The 21,232-nt window shown below is 39.0% G+C and overlaps 1 protein-coding gene across 7 annotated transcripts in view; it reads right to left on the reverse strand.

Annotated features, from left to right (window-relative positions):
* Positions 1 to 1,304: 1,304 nt before the first annotated feature.
* The window catches only part of MYB (MYB proto-oncogene, transcription factor), a 37,511-nt gene continuing 17,583 nt past the window's right edge, over positions 1,305 to 21,232 (reverse strand). For all 7 annotated transcript variants that reach the window (XM_084955586.1, XM_084955579.1, XM_084955568.1 and 4 more), the window contains 6 exons: positions 20,040 to 20,182; positions 18,708 to 18,822; positions 18,491 to 18,616; positions 17,518 to 17,628; positions 14,654 to 14,761; positions 1,305 to 2,627 (listed from right to left, as the gene is read on the reverse strand). In XM_084955586.1, the coding sequence (XP_084811712.1) occupies positions 2,511 to 2,627; positions 14,654 to 14,761; positions 17,518 to 17,628; positions 18,491 to 18,616; positions 18,708 to 18,822; positions 20,040 to 20,182 (720 nt within the window). In that variant the 3' untranslated portion in view covers positions 1,305 to 2,510. The remainder of the gene's footprint in view (positions 2,628 to 14,653; positions 14,762 to 17,517; positions 17,629 to 18,490; positions 18,617 to 18,707; positions 18,823 to 20,039; positions 20,183 to 21,232) is intronic.

Below are 21,232 nucleotides of genomic sequence, written 5' to 3' on the forward strand. Positions count from 1 at the left end.
GGATGAGAGACAGTTCAGAATATTCTCAGTGTATCTGCAATTCTCTAGATATGTCATGTGGACTTACCAGGTTTAACTCAACAATCAGCAGAGCACACTGTTGGCCAGATGAACCTCTGACACACTACACAGCATGCAGTATGTCATGGACAGCTTATGCAATAAGCTTAATTATGGAAAGCTTATGTAATAATGAACATTTGTATCGTGCATTATTTATAGTGCATTGTAGCAATGAAGTCATTTCACAGATGGAGGAAAAAGGCTCAGAAAGGTTTCTGACTTGTCCAAGTTCCAGCTGTTGGTAAGTGGCAGAGTCAGCACCTGGCAACTGCTCTGAGGGTACATGACTGTAAACGGAGCTTCTTAACACTGGGATGATGTCTTACTACCTATTAAAAATACAATCAAAGAATACTAAGCAATTAAAAATGCAATCAAAGACTGCTAAGCAGTCTTAAAGACTAGTAATTAGGGGCAACAAATCCTTGGTTCTAGGAACACCAAGTGTATCATGCGTATGAGAATCCAACTCAGATCCTACAGTTTGAGTTGGAAAGGAGTGACCCAGGGACATTACAAGGAATCTATGAAAGGGAAATTGTAGCACAATGAGGAGAACCCTGAGCCGTGAGATGCAACTCCATAAAACAGGGAGTTGGACTGAATGGATGACTCAGCTGGGATGCCCTGTCCTCATCCCAAAGAAAAATGTCCTCTGGCTCTGCCCTAGGAGGCTGACCAGCTGCCTTACATCCAGATGCTCCCGTGCCTTCGAGTTTGTGTTCACGGTTAGTTCTGCCAATGAGGATCCTGGCAGAATTCGAGGGATGGGGATATAAAGTTACAGGATTGCCCTTGCCTCTCTTCCTGCGAGGTTCCCTGAGGTCACTGCTCCTCTCAAGGGCAGCCGCTTTCCATGACTCTCCCCCTCCACGTGACAGCGTCCTTCAGGCCTGCATCCATACACAAGCACTGCCCCTGTGGTCCTCCTACCCCTGCCCACAGCTGTGGTGTCAGTTCCCTTGCAAATGAACTCTCCTTGCATTGCCCCAATTCGAACCCTGCTGGAACCCTGCCCGATAGATTCTGGAAGATTCCTCCCAGCCATCATTCTGCACATGATTGATTTTGTGAATTTCTGAACTTGGTGTGCTTGTTCTTCTTTCTTCAACGTTTTAATTCCTCAAGTGAAGTTCAGATGGTGCACAAATTATTAACAGAAGAAAAGTGCTCAGTGTTCACTCCATTTTCTTCAAAGTAGGACTATCATCCACCATCGAAAGTAAGACAGAAGTCAAAAGTAAGTAAAATAAGGGCACAGCTTTATTTTACTACAAGGCAGTAAGTACACTGTCATATCAAAAGTTCAGTGCTGGCCATCTTGCACCAAGGATTCTTAAGGCAGCAACTGGCTATGGACCCCAATCTCTTGACCCCCATCTCTTGACCCCCAGCTGCAAACACAGGTTCTGTGCAGCAGTTCTGAGACCATATGCTTAGAGACCATGGGGAATGCTGATTAAACACACAACCCCTGAATTAAAGAACAGTCAGGCTGAACTCAAAACAAAACACAGGACACCAACAACATAGATCTCCCAAAAAAGAAGTGCAATGCATGCTCTTATAAACCAACAATAACAAAAAATAAAACAAAGAACAACAACAAATGCAAAATCTCCCAAACAAGTTTTCCAATGTATTACAAAAGGAAAAAAAAAGTATATATATATATAAAAAATAAAAAAGTTTGAAATACTAGTGCATAGTCAATTACCTAACACCGAGTTTCTTTTCTGTTCATTCAAAGCTCTACTGTCCCTCTGATACTAGCAGCATGTCTACAGGCTAAGACCATAGCAGCAAAACACATTTTTTTTTTCATTTGGCATTTACAAAATTAAATTACTGAATAAAAATATAATTTTTTATAAAACTATTTCATACAGTAATAATTTTTTTAAGCAAGCTAACAAAAAAACCCTCATAAAATGGTTTAGTACAATAAATGTACCTCCAAGGTTACTAACCATAAATGAGCATTTACAATATTGATTACTTATTCTGTGGTAGTAAGCCAACGTTTATAGTAATGCATTGTGTTTAGTGATTGAGAAAAGCGAAATATTGGAGTACCTTTTTTGTGTAAAATTTCAAAAACCTCATCACAGGAAAAAAAAATACTGATCTGTTGGATCCTCTAAAATATAGATAAATCATTTTATGCTTTTTAAAAAAAAATCTGCATTAAGATATTAACAACTGACTACAATTCATTACCTAATAATTTAGGTAAGACTGTTATTTATTACTTTAAAAAATCCTTTTAGTTGGGTGAAATCTGATATGATTTCATCCACCTAAATGCACTTGGTGCTGCTCTCAACTGTTGTACCACAACAAAAATAGGCTCTTCTCCCATTCATGAAAAGTTTCACGTCGAGGAATGCTATATCCCAAGTCAACTTGAAGTGTTCTGAAAACCATAATGCTTATCTGCAAACATCTCACATGACCAGAGTCCGGGTTGAGAAGGCATTCACATATTTCCGCGCCTGACCAGAAGCTGTCATCTGATCATCTGTCTTTCCACAGGATGCAGCTTCCCAGGCACCGCTACAAGGCTGATGGGAAAGAAGAGGGCAGCGTCAAGGTCAGACCCGGAGGTACACCCTGAGCCCACACATGGACTCCCAAACACAGCAGGGCCAGCGGAAAAAATGCTGACCTCCACACGACAAGTGGTAGACACTGGGGAGCCTTTGTTGGATAAAAATCTCCACTCTGACAACCAGGAATCCAGCATTCTTAAGTGATATTAATGATTAGAAACTGTTTATCGCAAAGAGAGAAAACCCACTCCAAAGAGTATGATAAGAGACAGCTGCATCTTCATACTTGAGTGCCTTTTGTCGATTAGGAAATTTTGCAAAGCTGGAGACAGGAATGAGTGCCATCCCCCAGATACCTAAGGGGAGCGCTGGGCATTTACTCATTAAGCAAACTGGTGAGTGCCCCCACCGCCTCAGTGAAGAAGCTCCTGTAGGTGCTAGAATTGATCAATATCTACTAAACAGTATATATTTTTATCAACTAAATGTAAATTTGGATTTGCATAAATAAAATTTAAAGTTATCAATCAAAATTGATCCTTATCAATTAAATATCAATTAGGAGATATCCGTTTACCAGGATAGCTTACTTGTGAAAGAGTCACTGGAAGGCACAAGATGCAATGCATATCTAACGAGCAGCACCCAGGTCCTGTGTCCTGTGTTTGACAGTTCACACTCATGATCTCACTTACACAGCACAACAGCACAACCACCCTGGGAGGGAGGCTCATTCTTTTTTTTTTTTTTAATTTGGCCTCAGCAGCAACATAAGGAAGTTACCGGGCTAGAGATCAAACCTGCACCACAACAGTGACCCAGGTTCCTTAACTGCTAGGCCACCAGGGAACTCCCCTTCTGTCTTTAATTGGGCAGGAAATGGAGATTCGGAGAAAGTGGAGATAACGTTCAAGGCTGTTCTTAGGGTAGTAATGAAGTGGCTTTGAATCTGTGTCTGTCTTCTGCCCAGCCCCCACTCCTGCCTTCCCTCCATGTCTTTCAAATCAAGTTATATACTAGTTAATTGTGTCCTCTTTAGTTCTCCCAGCCCCCATTCACAATGCTTACAAAACAAATGCAAGCTAACAGGGTTTAATAAGTGAACAAGGCAGGGTCATAGGAAAATGTGGAAAAAACAAATATTCTGAAGATGGGGTGTGATCTGTATTCAAAACACTTGCCCTGAAGTATAATGCACCAGTGAGATGGAAACCTCAAGCTTCACTCTGAGCTCTCTAACAGTCAATGCAAAGACGGAAACAAAAGCAGATCTGCTCTTCGTAAGCTCAAACCTAAACCAGTGGTGTAGAAAAAGCACAACTCTTCCTAGTATTGACATCGAAGCGGGATGTTTTCCGCGGGACAAAAGAAGAGTAAGAAAAGAAAGGCATCTGCTCTTTAGAGCCTCAATTGTCCTGCAGGAGGCAAAATGAACACATGTGAAACTGGTAAGTGATGACCGGCAGTGTGAAAGATTTCTGTCCCACAGCCAGCAGAAGAGGGGACAGGACACCAAGGATGAGCCAGGCAATGCTCTAGGGAAAGGGCACGACTCGGTAGGCTTTAGATAGACAGGTGGTAAAGAGGAGGATAGCTTAGATGGAGAAGTAGCATGAAAAAGTCAGGAAGCTGTAGTCTGTACATTGCTTGTGACAGGGACTGGGAGACAGATGAAGGGATACCGTGGACTCAGTGACAACGTTTAACAAGTGCTCACTATGTGCCACCCAGGCTTCTAAGTATTTTACACATGTCAACTCACTCAGTTCTCACATTAAGACACCTATGGCATCTGCATGGCTCCTTACACCTGTTTTACAAAGCAGGGATTTTTTTTTCTTTTCCATTATGGTTTATCATAGGATATTGACTATCATCCCCTGTGCTATAAAGTAGGACCTTGTCGTTTATCCATTCCATATAAAACAGTTTGCATTCGCTAGTTCCCAACTCCCGATTCATCCCTCCCCCATCTTCTCTCCCTCTCGGCAACTGCAAGTACAGAACTGGCAATTTTAAAGGAAGAGAGAACTTAAGCAACATCCTTAAAGTCACCAGCTAAGAAGTGATGAAGCAGGTATGTGAATCTAGGCTCTAATAAGAACAAGTTGCTACTTCCATTAGAATTCTTATCAGTGGGAAATTGTAGGATCAGCTCAGTGGGGCCTTGGAATACAGGAAGAAGTGCTTAGATGAGGTGTCAAAAGTTATCAGACTTTTTAGCAAAGAGGCAAGATAATTTCAAATGGATGAGGTACTTGCATGGTGATGAGGCTTCCTTGCCTAGGGTCTGGAACAGTTTCAGTGGCATAAGGTTTACAAGGCCATGTTTTCAACTTGTAAGCTTTCATAGGACACAAACTAGATTTCCCAGTTTCTGCCCAATCTGTCAAGCCATCTCACCGCCAACCACCAACGGCACCATCCAAGTTTACATGTGTTTACCCTCAAGACTCAGAGTCTCAATACATAACTTGAAATACGACACAAGCAAGATGAATTATCATAAGATTTCCCTGGAACCGTGAATCACAAAAATGACAGGACAAAGATGACAGGGCTTCTGGGCTGACTTTCACCACTGAATCACTTTTAATGTTTTTCTATATAAAATCACCACGGTAGTTAAAGCCTTCTTTGATACAGTTCTGAATAAATGATGTTTCGTTAGGTTGAAGGAAGTGGATTAAATACACACATTTCTCTGGTGTGTATCAGCCCAACCAAATCCCATATTTTAGTTGAATTGGTTGCTTACATATATAAGTTGCTAAATTTTTTCAGGGCAGCACTGAAACACCAAATTGACACAAGAAACCCAACTAACAAACTAAAATATAATGTTATCACTGTAATTATGAAGCTTGTGTTTATAATGACACATATAGAACATATACGACAATGTGACATGTATTAACTACCATTTGAGAGTGAATAAAGATGATGGCTTAATGATGTACACAGAACAAGGTGCATGGATCTTAAAAGCAAGTAACTAAAGAAGACACAGAATGAAATAACTTAATATAATAGTATCTTATATGTAAACATAAAATTGCACAGATACACACAAAATCCAAAAAAAATACATATTTTGAAAGAGTACATACAAAAAAAATGAAGGCGAAAGGAGAATGAAAGTGAGAAGAAAGAAAGAAATGATTATTTCTGTTCTTCTCTGGTTAAGAATTTTTCTACTTAGCAGTGCTTCAATTAATCAGAATTAATTTTCTATGTTAACTTTTAATGCATTAAGGATCTTAAAATACTATATTAAAAGACTTTTATGCTTGCTTTTACAGTGCCTCTTTGTAAGTTCTGATCCTCAACAATACGGGACTTATTTTGGATTTCCCAATGTCTGTTCAGGAGAATCCAAAACAATTACCAGCTTAGTATATTTTCCACTTGAACTTCGATGGTGTGCTTGTGGCATCTCCCAGATGCCTCATCACTTTATACATGTTTGGCTCTTCCTCCAGGACCAGATATTTAAAACAGGATCCATATAAAAAAGGTACCGTATATTTTTAATTAGTATTTTGAAACAAACTTTTCAGTCAGCTTCTCCCAAGTCAAAATAAAATTTATGAACAAGTAAATCACATTGACGGAAATATCCGAATTCCAGAAAGCAGAGCATTTCAGGGGCACTTAAGCCCTGAAGCCCAGAACCTAGGGAGGTCAAGATGACTTGGAAGACCTGAACCTCCCAGTGTAGACAGCAAGACAAAGGAACCACTGTGTGCAGGAACCCCTGTGTGCAGAACAAAAAGGTGAGTATGAGTGGGCAGCTCCTTTTTTGCACCATGAGACTACAAAGCGAGGACTTCCTACTCCATGCATGGAAAAGTAGGTAGACACACACCTGCTTTTCATGAAGGTGAAGGAGAAGCAGAAGGTTGAGTACTCAGGGAAGAAAAGAAATGCCCAGGTCCACCAGCCAAGATAGCAGCTGCCTCCTCTTCGGCTGATTCCTTCGTCCTCCTTACCTTGAAGCCCTGGGGCCCTAGCCAACTTTTCAAGCCGACAGAATCGTTCTGACAGAGGAGGATTAAATGGCTTTGTGCTAGAAGGATATTTTTTAAGACTGTCCTGTAGATCTTTGGACATCCTCCTTATTCTCTCTCCTTAAATGTTAGTTTCATTTATACTAAAGAATGGGTAAGAATTACAGAATTCTTTGCACAGGCATTCTTATTAAATGACTAACCCATGGTGCTGCTGCAGATGTGTCACTCTACCTAATTCATTTTAACATTAATAATCCTACTGCACATCCTCCTCGTCTTACCTATCAGTCATCTTACTTCTCCCGTAATGGACCTTTAATTGCCCCCAGGCAGAAGTGAACTGTAAACAGATTGTCAGAGTTTTAACTGGGATATCCTGCTGAAGCACTTTAAATAAATACTCAGATCCTTTGTAGTGAACAGAAGAAATAAAACGAGACAAGACCATGTCCACAGGTGGTTTTCTGTCAGCATTAGATGGCCTTCACATTTTCACTTGGAATATGAATGGTTTTTTTCATCGTGCTGAACAAGAACCACTATTGTAGTCACATTCGTAGGGCAGCTTCACGCAATAGCTGCCGGTGTCCAAAGCCGTGGCAGAGTTTGCGCTTTATAATTCACCTCATAAGAAACTGGCATAAGCATAAAAAATGATTCTGTAAAACTAAAGCAACTTGCAAGGTGGTATTACATTTTTGTTTCATATTTTAAAGTAATAAGCAAATATGAATGGTGTCCAAAAGACTAAGAATTGATTATTCTATTTAAACCATCTGAAGAAAATACTTACTCTGGACAAAAACTCTAAAAGTCAGAATTCCTTCCCAAAGGGGCATCTTTTAAAACATATTAGTTATAAGAGATAATGTAGAAATCTTTCATTGTATCTTGAGAGTCAAGAATGAACCTGAGATGAGGTGTCACTGAAGTAAGGTTAAGGATTATCAAACTTTCCCTGGGCATAAGTGCTTCCTTATGTCTGAACAAAACAATCAAATGCTCCCAACTTCAGGGTTGCTAACTTTTCAGAGAAAAGATCCTGAAAAGTTAATAACTCAAAGTCCAGATGGTGATCAAAGGTTGCCCCACCCACCCGTGCCGCCACTTCCCACCCAGGTCTAAGTTGACGATTGCTAATACGGATGGAAGGTTCCCAAATTTGGAGTTTGTCCCTGATGTCTCTAGAGTTCTTTTCCTTGTGCTGCAGAAACTGGCACAGCATTGCAAATCAACTATAGTTTAATAAAAAGAAATTCAACTAGAGTTCTTTTCATCTTACATGTTGATAGGCTTTCCAGTAGTTTAAATCGCATAGCCTCAGGTGTCACAGTTTTGGGGAAGAACAACTCTTTCCTTAGTCACATATTGGTTTTAAGCTATTAGGATTAAGACAAGCGTCAAATCGCTCTAAAGCAATGCTATCTTCACTGGCCCGAGGAAGATTCAATGTCAGAGTGTTCACCAAAACCAACTACAGGAAAATCCACGTCTTATACTCTCTGGGGTAAGACTCTGAATTGGAGCCCAACCTGCCTTCCCCACTTATTGATACTTTCTCAGTTCACTCCCAAAATTACATGGCCAGCTTGTTTATTTTATAAGATATATTGAAAGCAGGTTGCTGAAATATGACTGCCAGCTATATTAAATCTTGCCAGCGCAAGTCGAAAAAAAAAGTGAACCAAGGGAGAACCAAATACAGAGGTATCCAGGGGAGCAGGTCAACAACAGCATACTACACTAAGAAATGCCCTGGCAAAAACAAAACAAAACAAAACAAAACAAAAAAACACACACACACACAAAAACGGAGTTCCCGTCGTGGCGCAGTGGTTAATGAATCTGACTGGGAGCCATGAGGTTGCGGGTTCGGTCCCTGGCCTTGCTCAGTGGGTTAGGGATCCGGCATTGCTGTGAGCTGTGTAGGTCGCAGACATGACTTGGATCCTGCGTTGCTGTGGCCCTGGCATAGGCTGGCGGCTACAGCTCTGATTTGACCCCTAGCCTGGGAAACCTCCATATGCCGTGGGAGCAAAAGGCAAAAAGACAAAAAAAAAGAAAAAAAAAAAAAAGAAATGCCCCAGAAGATCTATGTCACATGGAGACAGACTGTTTCCATGTCTGTTGACATGCCAACATAAGTAGCAGAAAAACAGAAAAGATCAGTAAATCCGTTGTTTCATCTCCATGACACCAAAGAGATCTGACTACCTGTATTTCAGGAATCAGTCGAATCAGCAATCTCTTTTGGTGACCCACTGACACAGTTCTGCAAGAGTGGAACAAGGAATGAGAAAGAATATACTGGAGGAAATAATACACCACAGTGCAAAGGGACTTGGCTTTTGGAGACACCTGTTTGCCTGAGTTGCTAAGGACAAGGATTGTGCACACCCTTTGCCGAAAAATAGCTACCACCAAAGTACACTGGTGCTGCCGTTTTCCAAGTATTATTACATCCATTTGATCTTCACAGCAACTTGTATGATGAATGGAGGAAATACCAGGGTCCCCAGTTTATAAATGAGAGCATTTTGGACTGAAGAAGCTAATGAATTAGAAAATGGTGGAGTCTAGCTAGTCCTGCATGCTAGCTTACTACACTCCTTAGCAACATGGATCATACAAAAAGGGTTTGCCCTATTTTTTGAAAAATTTATGAACAATTCATACAAAGATAGGAGCAATCTGAAGCACATGGAACAGAAAAAGTGAGCTTCAATTGCTCGCAATAATATTTTAAGATTCTTTGATGTTGTGCAAATGTGTTTAAATACTAATGGCTTGAGAAGTTTACTTAAACTCACTATTTTAAAAGAGTAAGGCCAGAACAAGCCAAGTCAGGAAATTAAAATTTAAGGCTGTCATTCTGTGGTTACAAAAAAGAGGAAAGTGAGTGAGTAAAAACCATATGAACACATCTTTTACATTGGGTTTTAAATAGGAATAAAAGGAAATTATAATTTAAGAGAAAAATACAGAAGTTCAGAAGCTTATAACTTAAACACAGTTTCAGATCTACCAATGAAAATTTCTACTTTAGGGAATGTTTATTGGCAAAATGTATTTATTTCAAAATGTAAAGCAAATTGAAAGCACACAGAAAAGCAGGCAGCTCTTATCTCCTTGCTAAGGGAGCTGTGTGTGTGTGTGTGTGTGTGTGTGTGTGTGTGTGTGTGTGTGTGTGTGCCTTGAGCTCTCCCAGGGTAACTTTTGAACAGCAGAATCCAGTAGCAATCCACAGTGCATCTGTCTTTCCTGCCCCAAACTGCAAGCTTCTAGGCTCAAGGTCTATTTCCTTATTGTGATCATTTGATAATCCTTCTAGACTCCATTCTCTACCACCACACAATGTGCGGAAAAAAGCATAATCAAAAATCTCACATATTCTGAGCTACATGAAAGGCACACATATAAAAAATGTCTCAGAACGTGTTTATTGTAAGAGTCCCTCTTTGTTTTTACAACTATGGCAAAAAAACACCCCCAATTTTAAGGCAACTAAAAAGAAGAAATCCAGCAATTATATGATTATACAGCTACTGCAAATTCCTTTTTAAAAAAGATCAAGCATAAATAATTTCAAAAACAAATATAACATTATTGTGCATAATGGCTTATGATAGCCTCTAAGCATTATAGCTTATGGACTATTCCATACATGAGGTATGTGGAAAGTTCTGAGTTATTAAAATTCTTTTTAGTGACAACCCACATAACAAATGGGCATACTTAGCACCCTGATTTTGGTCTCTACATACCATTTTCCCACTAAAAGCATCAGAGCACCTTGGGGGAATGGCTGGTTCCAAGAAGACAAGAAGAAAATGTTGCTATTACATTAAAGCAGTTTAAATTAAATAAAATAGAAAATTCTATTCCTTAATGGCACAGCCACATGTCAACTGCTCAATAGCCAAATGTGACTAGTAGCTATCATATAAGATAGCAGCATAATGGACATTTCTGTCATTACAGAGGTTCTATTGAATAGTATTGGTCTAGAGATTAAAAGGGATTTAAGAGACTAAACAACCAAATGCAATGTGTGAATTTGTTTCAATACTGATCAAACAAATAATAAAAAAATTCCTGGGAGTTCCTGTCGTGGCACAGTGGTTAATGAATCCGACTAGGAACCATGAGGTTTTGGGTTCGATCCCTGGCCTTGCTCAGGGTGTTAAGTATCTGGCATTGCCGTGAACTGTGGTGTAGGTTGCAGATGTAGCTCGGATCCCGCGTGGCTGTGGCTCTGGCGGAGGCTGGCAGCTACCGGCACAGCTCTGATCGGACCCCTAGCCTGGGAACTTCCATATGCCATGGGAGTGGCCCAAGAAACGGCAAAAAGACAAAAAAAAAATCCTTTTTAGATTAATGGGGAAAATTTAAAATATCCTGGAATTAGAATACCAAGTTATTATTATTACGAGTAACATGTAATGCAATATTAGGTCATAGATGGAACGTCTTTTAGTTTAGAGGTACATCTTGAAGTACATATGAATAAATTGTTATATTGTCTGGCACTTATTTGAAAATGCTAAATAAAAAAGAGGCAGTAAATATGGCAAAATGTTAATAATTGTTAAGTCTAGATCACAGCATATTTTCTATACTTCCAGGTATGTTTGAAATTTATCGCAATAAAATGTTAAACTCATAGTTTCTTGCATTTCTAATTTTAAAATTTCACATGAAATTTACATGTCTTCATGTATAAGCATGTGCATTTACAGGTGCATTAGAAGCTGAACTATAAAGGCCCGATATTTTGGGCTTCAAAACAAAAATTGCTCTGTCTAAAGTGTTATGGCCATAATTCAGCCAGAGATGATTAACACTGAAATGATGGAACACAGAATTACAGTTAGTGTAGTCTTCAATAAACCTTTTTGGTACCTAAGGAAAGTTAGCCAATTAGGTGGAGAGACAATCAATTGCACTATACAAGTGACACGTCTTTTATATTTTAAAAGTATCAGAATGTTAAAATAGTTTAGAAACCACAGTTGTTTTCATGAGATGTACTTTGACAAAAAATGTCTAAATTGTTTGGCTAAAATCCCACTTAATATTTGATTTATTACAGGTACAGGTTGTTAAGTTTCTAGGTTATATAAAGTACTCGAGTTGAATAGCCAGATCATTTAACACGTGCACAGCATGTTCAACAATATCGTTCACGAAAAATCTGCCTCCTTAGGTCAAACTGAATCATCAATGGAAATATATATGATTAAAGCATAATATTTTTAACAAAAAATTTACTAAACTGCTTAAACACCTATATATGTAGTCGAGTCAAAATTACATGAAACATAAGCAGTATATGCTTAAGTATTTAGAATCACCTGGTGCATTTTCTGATATTTATCACAAAAGTTGGAAACATTTTAGGAATCACCCATTTCTGTGGTATTAGAAGCTAGGTGTCCATGACACAAGATGAAGGAGCTACTAGGTGTGTTCCACTCACTCATTTAGTGAGTGTTTCTTAAAATGAATTAGTTATCTATTATAGCAAGTTATTGAAATATACTTGAATGATGTAAATCAGTAAAAACATATATAGTAGATAGAAGCACTGACTCCAAAATCAACTGGTAGGTCTCAATTATTTAGTTTAGTACAAGTGACATGCGGTGTATACTGATGGCTTAATCTCAATATACAATGTTAGAATCTGTAGAGTGTCAAATATGACTCAGTGACATGCTAGAACACACAGATTAATCAAAACAGAGCTACTACTTAATACTGAACTTTAAAGATAAGTAATATTTCCATTAAAGAAAATATAAATATGCTGATTATAAAGTTCCACACTGACTTCTTATTCATAGCCATGCCCACAGCATATGGAAATTCACCAGGCCTGGGACTGAACCTGAGCCCAAGCTGTGACCTATGCCACAGCTGCAGCAACACCAGATCCTTTGATCCACTGCACCAGGACAGGAATTGGACATGTGCTTCCACAGCTCCTGGTGCTGCTGCAGTCTGATTTTTAACCCACCGCACCACAGTGGGAACTCCTGACGACCTATTTTTTTTAAATAAATACTGACTTTCTTGTCAATATATATTTGATACCTGTACCATGTTAAGCTCAATATATTTCATATCTGCATAAAGGTTTAGGTTTAGGTTTTGCTACATACTTTCTGGTTAGACCAAAAGCTTTTAGGATTTAGTTTTAGGGAAAGAACCAGGGGTTTTCAACTTACATAATGATAGTTGTCCCCAAATATATTTACATGTTGTGCTTTGCAACTTAAAACGCATTTTTTTCTTCTCTACTATAAATATAGATCAGATCCCAGCCTAGGTTACAAAATATAAATAAATCTAACCTAGCTTAATTAAAGCACTAATAGTGCCAGTCAAATTCTATGCTCTGGAAACCTAGGGCCAAGTAATTTAGGAAGAAAGAGCGAGAGAAAAAGAAAGCGGTTCCATTCTGGCTCTAAGGCCAGCTCTAGGTAAAATTCTGAAGTGGCTGACTCTTGCCTTGACATCGTTCACACCCCCTTTGTGCATCCCTCTTAGGCAGAAGTCGTTTTCCTCATCTCCCAATTCTTTGAGATATTCAGGTCTTCTTCACATGCCTACACAGGCTTGACTGATTCAGGAATGATCCCAGATTCCCTGCCCTTTAGAGAGGAGCCAGAGGGTAGGCTGCTTTCCCTAGCCCACCCTCCAGTCAACAGTCAGCTTTCCTCGCTGAGGTTGCATCAGATAGAGGCCACAAGGAAAGCAATCGGATGGAATTAAACAAAGTGTGCCTACAGCCCTTCCAGCTGTACATCTGTATTACTTAGAAATAATGCTAAGTATCACGAATGCTTAAAAGGGGGGAGTTTTAAGATTCTCACAATCTGGACAGAGGACACCCCCCCACACACACCGTCCCGCCCCGTCCCCAGTGACGGAAAAGCCCTTCCATGAACAGGACATTCTCTCAAATCACACCATCCCATACAGTGCCTTTCCCTCACAGGACAAGTGTGACTTTCCGCTTCTGAATCCAGGTTGGCTCTATGCTGCAGGGTTTATGGCTTTAACATCAGTATAGCACAGGGGGATGGAGAGCAGGGCTCTGCAGGTGGCTGGGTACTAGGCTATTTAATGTTGGGAACTGCTTTAAATAATTTAAGGGAGCAAATTTGCATTCTTATTTACATTTGGCTCAGGATTAATTTGGAATTTGTTGTATTTCATCAACACACACCTCCTTCAGAAAAAGGGAAATCTCCTTTGATATTAAAACCTGAGAGCAGATGTTCACCTACAGATTAGCCACATAACACTGACAGTTGGCTTTCCCATTCTGATAGTCAAATATATGATAATTCTTTTCTAGCTCTCTAATTTCAGACTTCATTGGAAATCTAAACAGAGTTTGAGCTTTGATGGATTAGTGATGGAGCAGAAAAAAAATGAAGATTTTGAAACTAAAAGTAAACTATACCACTATACCGTTTTTTAATAAAATCTTTAAAAGCAGAAGGAGATATTGACACGTGTAATTAATGATCTTAGTCTCAGTCACAGTAAGAAATGTTTTACTTCATCATGCTTTAGGAGCCCCCTCTAATAAAAATTTCCAGCGAGTCTCACATGAGTGGCAACAAGGAATTTTAGGAGTTTTTAGACACACTGGGAGTTATTTTAAAGCATCGCTCCTTGGGAGTTCCCGTTGTGGCTCAGTGGCAACGAGACACAGGTTCCACGATCCCTGGCCCTGCTCGGCAGGTTAAGGATCCAGGGTTGTTGTGAGCTGTGATATAGGTTACAGACATGGTTCGGGTCCCCTGTTACTGTGGCTGTGGTGTAGGCTGGAAACTGCAGCTCTGATTCGACCCCTAGCCTGGGAACTTCCATATGCTGTGGGTGTGGCCCTAAAAAGCAAATAAATAAATAAATAAAGCATGATTCCTCTATGTCTAAAATATATTCTTTTAAAAAGACAGTTTTTTTCAGCCAATGATTTTAAGATACCAATGTTGGAAAAATAATTACCTGCAAGGGACTTGCCAGGGACCTGTTTTTAGGTACTGTAAATGCTTTGAGAACATTGTCTTCGTCTTCTGATACTGGAGTCATTAAAACGGAACTTGTAAGAATATTCTAAAGGGAAAGAGAATAATTTGAAATTTAAATGAGGCAGGGTAACATGGAATTTAGAACTGGACTAAAGTTCCAACCTAGAACCACCACTTACAAGCCATACAATCTTCAGCAAGTGGCTCAGCCTCCCTGTGCATCAGTTTCTCCTTTAACATAACGAAAGTGATAATGTTTCCAAACTTGTCGGGTGCTTGCGAGGATTAGATGAGTTAATGCATCTAAATCTCTCAGAAGATTACTCACCACTTAGGACACACTGAATGGATAAATATTAGTAAGTGCTATTAGCTCTGATTCTCCATAAGAGAAAAGGGCAACTGTTCACAAATTACAAACTTTAAAAATGGGAGTTCCTGTCGTGGCGCAATGGTTAACAAATCCGACTAGGAACCATGAGGTTGCGGGTTCGGTCCCAGCCCTTGCTCAGTGGGTTGGCGATCCAGCGTTGCCGTGAGCTGTGGTGTAGGTTACAGACGCGGCTCGGATCCTGCGTTGCTGTGGCTCTGGCATAGGCCAGTGGCTACAGCTCCGATTAGACCCCTAGCCTGGGAACCTCCATATGCCACGGGAGCGGCCCAAAGAAATAGCAAAAAGACAAAAAAAAAAAAAAAAAAAAAAAAAAATGATGTGGCTCAGCAGGTAACAAACCCAACTAGCACCCATGAGGATTCGGGTTTGATCCCTGGCCTTGCTCAGTAGGTTAAGGATCCAGGGTTGCCATGAGCTGTGGTGTAGGTCACAGATGTGGCTCAGATTCCCCCATTGGTGTAGGCGGGCAGCTATAGCTCTCACCTGATCCCTAACCTGGGAACTTCCATATGCCACAAGGGTGGCCTTAAAAAAAAAAAAAAAAAAGGCTACCAAGCCATGAAAAAACACAGGAGAAATTTAAGAGTATATTACTAAGAGAAAGAGGCCGGTCAGAAAAAGCTACATACTGCATGATTCCAACTGTATAACCTACTGGAAGAGGCAAACTGGAGATAGTAAAAAGTAAAAAGATCAGGGTTGTTACAAGTTGAGGGGGAGGGAGGGATGAATGGGCAGAACACAGAGGATTTTCAGGGCAGTGAAATACCCTGCATGATGCTACAATGGTGGATACGAGTTATTATAAATATGTCCAAACTCATGGAATGTACAACGAACACCAAGGGTGAACCCTAACGTAAACTATGGACTCAGGGTGATGAGGTGTCACGGTAGGCTCACCAGGTGTAATAAATGAACGGCATGCACCCCTCTGGTGGGCGAGGTTGATAATGGGGAGGCCTTGCACGTGTGAGGACAGGAGATACATAGGAAATCAATGACCCTTTGCATAACCTCGCTATGAACCTAAAACTGCTCTTAAAAAATAAGGTCAATTAAAAACATGGCGGTAACCAAAGCAATGCAACATCAGGTACAATAACGGGCCCTTATAACTGCAAACATCATGATTAGCACTATGCTAGATAAAACCAAACTGGAGACAGCCTAAGGAGGAACACCGGTCTCCCCACTATCTGAAAGTTCACTTCATGAAAAACCTGTTTTTGCTAACTGCTAGCTGCAGAGGACTTTTGCTTTTCTTTTGCAGCCAGCTGTTATGAAGGCAGCCTACACCTTGAGCAGCTAGAGGGGCACCCCCAAGGGCCTTCCCCGACACTCTACTCCGCAGCTCGGCATCAGGCCCCACAGCCTGAACCATAAAAGCATCTGTATTTTACCTCGATGTATTTATTTTTATTCATTTTTAATTGGAGTATAGTTTTCTTGTAATACTGTAGTAGTTTCAGGTGTACAACATGGCGAGTCAGTCAATACTGAATGGACTACGCATTGTAGAGTTAGTATGAAATACTATTTCCTGTGCTATACATTACATCCCTGTGACTAATTTATTTTATAACTGGGGGTCTGTACCTCTTAACCGCCTTCACCTATTCTGTCCCTCCCCCCACCCCTCTCCTCTCTGGCAAGCACTGGTTTGTTCTCCATATCTGTGAAATCTCTTTCTTTGGTCTTTTTTTAGGGCCATACCTGCAGCATATGGAGGTTCCCAGGCTAGGGGTCGTATCAGAGCTGCACCTGCCGGCCTACATCACAGCCACAGCAATATGGGATCCAAGCCGTGTCTGCGACCTACACCACAGCTCAAGGCAACACTGGATCCTTAATCCACTGAGCGAGGCCAGGGATTGAACCCGCGTCCTCATGGATACTAGTCGGGTTCTTAACCCACTGAGCCACCACGGGAACTCCTGAATCTGTTTCTATACTGCTACACTTGTTTGTTTGTAAAAAAATTTTTATTTTTTGCATCTGTTAGCTAGATATGTCCTTAAGATTATTCTTTTTGTGCTTTATGCCATTTTAGCCAAGGAAGGGTTTCACAGGAATGCTCTACTTTTAGGCAGTAGGGGAAACCTGTACTACATTTAGAAGACAAATAAGTAAATTAAGAGAAAATGTAAAAGTTAATGTTCTGTTTCCATGGAAGTATTTATATACATGCAGCAGATTTTTTAAGCGGCAAGGACCCTCAAATCATAAGAAAATAAATAACAAGTCTGCAATGGAATAGAATTTATTTCCAACTCAAAAATAAAATCTCGCTTTAAGTCAACACTAATAATCACAAGAAAACAATCATGTGAGAGAAAATATTTAGCAGTATGATGCGCCAGAGAGTGTGGAAACCACAGTGGCCCATGTGCCACACACAGAATTCTGTGAGGCACCAGCATCTCAGAACATGGGTGTGTACTTACTGGCACATCTGCCACAGGTGATGCCTGTGTGAACAGCTGAGTGTTCAGATTCTCCCCTTCCCAGTGGTTTGAGCAGAAGAAGTTTCCTGCTTTATCAGTTGGTGATTCCACCTAAAAGCAAACAGGAAGTGCACTGTTGTTTCTAGAACTAAAATTTCCCACGAAACAGCAACACTCAAGAGTAAATTTCTGTTAAGATGAATAAAGGTCTGAGGATCTAATGTATCACATGGTGGTTACAGCTGAAAACACTGTTCTGTATAATTGAAATTTGCTAAGAGAGTAGAACTTAAATGCTATCACTGAAAAAAGGTAAATAGGTGAGATGATGTGTGTTAACTCTATGGGAATCCTTTCACAACGTATGTGTATATCAAAGCATCACATTGTACACTTTCAGTATAATAATTTTATTTGTCAATTGTATCTCAATAAAGCTGAAAAAAAAAAAAAAGCAAATCTCTAGCCATCTCTGAACCACCTACTTTTATATGAAAATAAGTTCAGGAGGTATTGTATCTAACCTGTTGGAGATACTTCTTGACACCAAGCTAATGCTTTGATCTTGGCTAATTAGATTCCCTTTCTTTTATTCTATGAATTAAAGACACTATTATTTTAATTAGTTTAAATTCTCCATGATGTCCAACAATTAAATATCTACATATCAGTCACTTATCTATCCATCTATTATCAGTGATTTTTAAAAAAATACAAACGCAAAGCTGTTTCCTTCTCTTTCCTTTATCCTCTCTAACCTGTTTTCTGTTTGACCATGAAGGAGCTAGAAGTGGCTTGGCTTCCCAAATGCAAGGTTGCACACCTACAGCCTGGCAGTACCCCTTAGCTGCATCTTGTATGAAAATCTCTTATGAAAATTTGTGCTGTTATACAGTGCCCATACCAGACACATTAAGCTGCCCACAGGAACAAGGGCAGCAAGGCTGTTTCTTCCAAAGGATCTCATGCTTACCTCTTGTTTGATCTTCTTCAGTAAAGGTGGTCCATTTTCTTGAAACTCAGCGACAATTCCAGATTCATCAGTTTCCTGTTTTATCACATCCTGCAGGTCTTCTACTAGATGAGATGGTGTCTGAGGCTGAAGGGAAGATTGGGTACATTTGCATCAGAGAAAAATTTCTGTCTATACAAATAAACCAACTAAACCCAAGAACTTTGCAAGAACTTACTAGCATCTTCAGGGGACCATATTTAATTTCTTGAGCTGCGAGTGCATGTTTGAACGGTGTAGGAGTTCTTGGAGAGCTTTCCAGGATTGACCTTTTGATAGCCGGAGTTCTAAAACTTTAAAAAGAAATCAAGCGTTGGTTCATTATAAAGGAACATATGTCCCTTATATTTCTCTACATATTATATTTCATATTTTTTACTCAATATGATAACCTCTGTTACTGATATGGAATAGGGTATGGTGGTGAATCATATATGCATTATTAAGGAAAAGATAATATGTACATCACATATTGCCAAATATTTCAAAATATTATACCCTGAAACTAACGTTTCTCTTCTTTCTTTAATCATTCTGAAAACACATGTAGTGCCCCTAAGTCTTTATAAGGACCATAAGCATGGGAAGATCTGGTGTCATCTACAAGTCACTTTTATCTATTCTTTATCTTTTATCTACTCACAACAGAAAACATATGTTAACCTTTTAAAATGTATTTATTATACTTGGAAATAATAAAATTGCATTAAAAAGGTTTCTTATTATTCATATTGATGTTGTCTGCCATTTCTTTGAATTGGTTAAGCCTTTATGGAATATAAATGGAGGCTTAGGAATTCCCACTGTGGTGCAATGGACGTGGTGTCTCTGCAGCACTGGGTCACAGGTTTGATCCCAGCCTGGCACCATGGGTTAAGGATACAGTGTTGCCTCATAGGTCACAACTGCAGCTCGGATCTGATCCCCAGAGGGTGAACTCCATATACCATGGGGTGCCCAAAAATGGGGGAAAAAATGAAGGTTTAATCACTCCTTGACTTCTAATTATATAATTTCCCTGTGGATGACAAAAGAGGTCCTATCTACAGATAAATTTCAAAAAGAAAAGATTTCTTTAAAATGACCTAAAGAACCAGACTCATTCCGAAGTTTATAATCAGGGAGGAAAGAAAGTTGAAAATCTTGTTTTCAGTGAAGAAGAAAAGGTCTTATTGAACAAATAGAAAAACTGAATGGAAAATTCATACAAAAACTACCTCTGCATTCATAGGAAATTCTGAAGTGAACTACAAAAGGCAATTTAGTTTATTCTCCCACCTTCTACCCCAGGTGATTCTAACATGTCCAGGACGTGGAAATATACATGATTATGTATACAAAAAGTCAATCAGTAAAATTACATGCACATAAGTGGATCAGACATTTGGGGACGATATGCTATTAATTATTAGTATAAATATAAATATTAATATTAAATAATTACTATAAATATAAATATATTATATAAATATTAACATAAAATAATTTTTATATTGAAACAAGGACTTACATAGTATTTTCCTTCTGCGTTTTCACAGTCTGGTCTCTATGAAATGGTGTTGTAACAGTCAATTTGTGACCACTGAGAGGCGTGGACGTTAAAGAAGGCATTTCCAAGTCTAAGTTTTCATGGTTATTGGAAGTGTTTAAGAACTAAATATGAGAAGAAAGGAAAAAAAAACCTTAAACACTAATTCTTTACTCAGTCCAGTTTAAGAATCACGGGTTGTTAACAAGCAGGTATGTTTTACTGACCCACTGTATGAAATAATAATGTTAACAAGCACATAGTGTTTTATTTCAATTGAGCACCTAAGATTGGGAATTTGATTTCCAAGAAATGAGATCTACAGTCAATGCTGAACAATTTGCAAGATCCTAAGAAAACATTCTCAATAGATGACACTTGCCATCAAAGAGAATGAGAAGCACTCTTATTAACATTAAAAGCTTTAACGTGATTTTTGGGGGGGAAGTAATCATTGTTTTTCTTTCATGCTTTGTTTTTTCTCTTTAATGATCTACGAACCATTGTTATAGAAAGTTGACATTATCTGGAAAATTCTTGAATAACAAGCTGTATCTCTTAGAACACTAAGGTTCTGGAAACATAATAGATGTTCCTCAGACAACTGCAAGGTAAAAAAAAAACTGGGGAAATATATGCAGAGTAATCTCCTCCTGGAAATTCACAAGGTACATCAGTATATTAAAACCCCGAGAGGTCTTACAGTAAAGAAACCATTTTAATTTTGTTTGATTCAGTGTTTCTCAGACTTACGTATCTATATATTTAGATGTTTTTCCTGGAACATCATTAAAGTCTTATAAAACTAATATTCTCCAGAATCAAGATTGGAAAATATAAGCAAAAAACAAGATAGTTTTTCCAGTGGGCATATCATGTCAACAGACATAATTGGAAAAGTATTTTAAAGTGCCAAATTATCTATAACTTCAGTTATTTTCAAAATTAAGGAACACAGGTCTTTAATAAGAATTATGATTTTCATCCCTTAAAAAACTATATGAAACAAGACTATTCATTGGCCAGAACTGTGCTAATAAAATATTATGGCACAACTCAAAAGAGCCAATGTTGAGAAATTGAAATTAGAACATACGTTATTTTTCTTAAGCATTTGTTCCTCATTTTCTTCCAAAACTTCTCCACCTAAAGATGGATTGGAACCTTTAAATTTT

This window comes from Sus scrofa, chromosome 1 (assembly GCF_054392235.1).
Source record: "Sus scrofa isolate SSC_HxYL_T2T_F1_AM1 chromosome 1, Sscrofa_HxYL_maternal_Yorkshire_Landrace_v2.0, whole genome shotgun sequence".
In the NCBI taxonomy this organism is placed as follows: Eukaryota; Metazoa; Chordata; class Mammalia; order Artiodactyla; family Suidae; genus Sus; species Sus scrofa.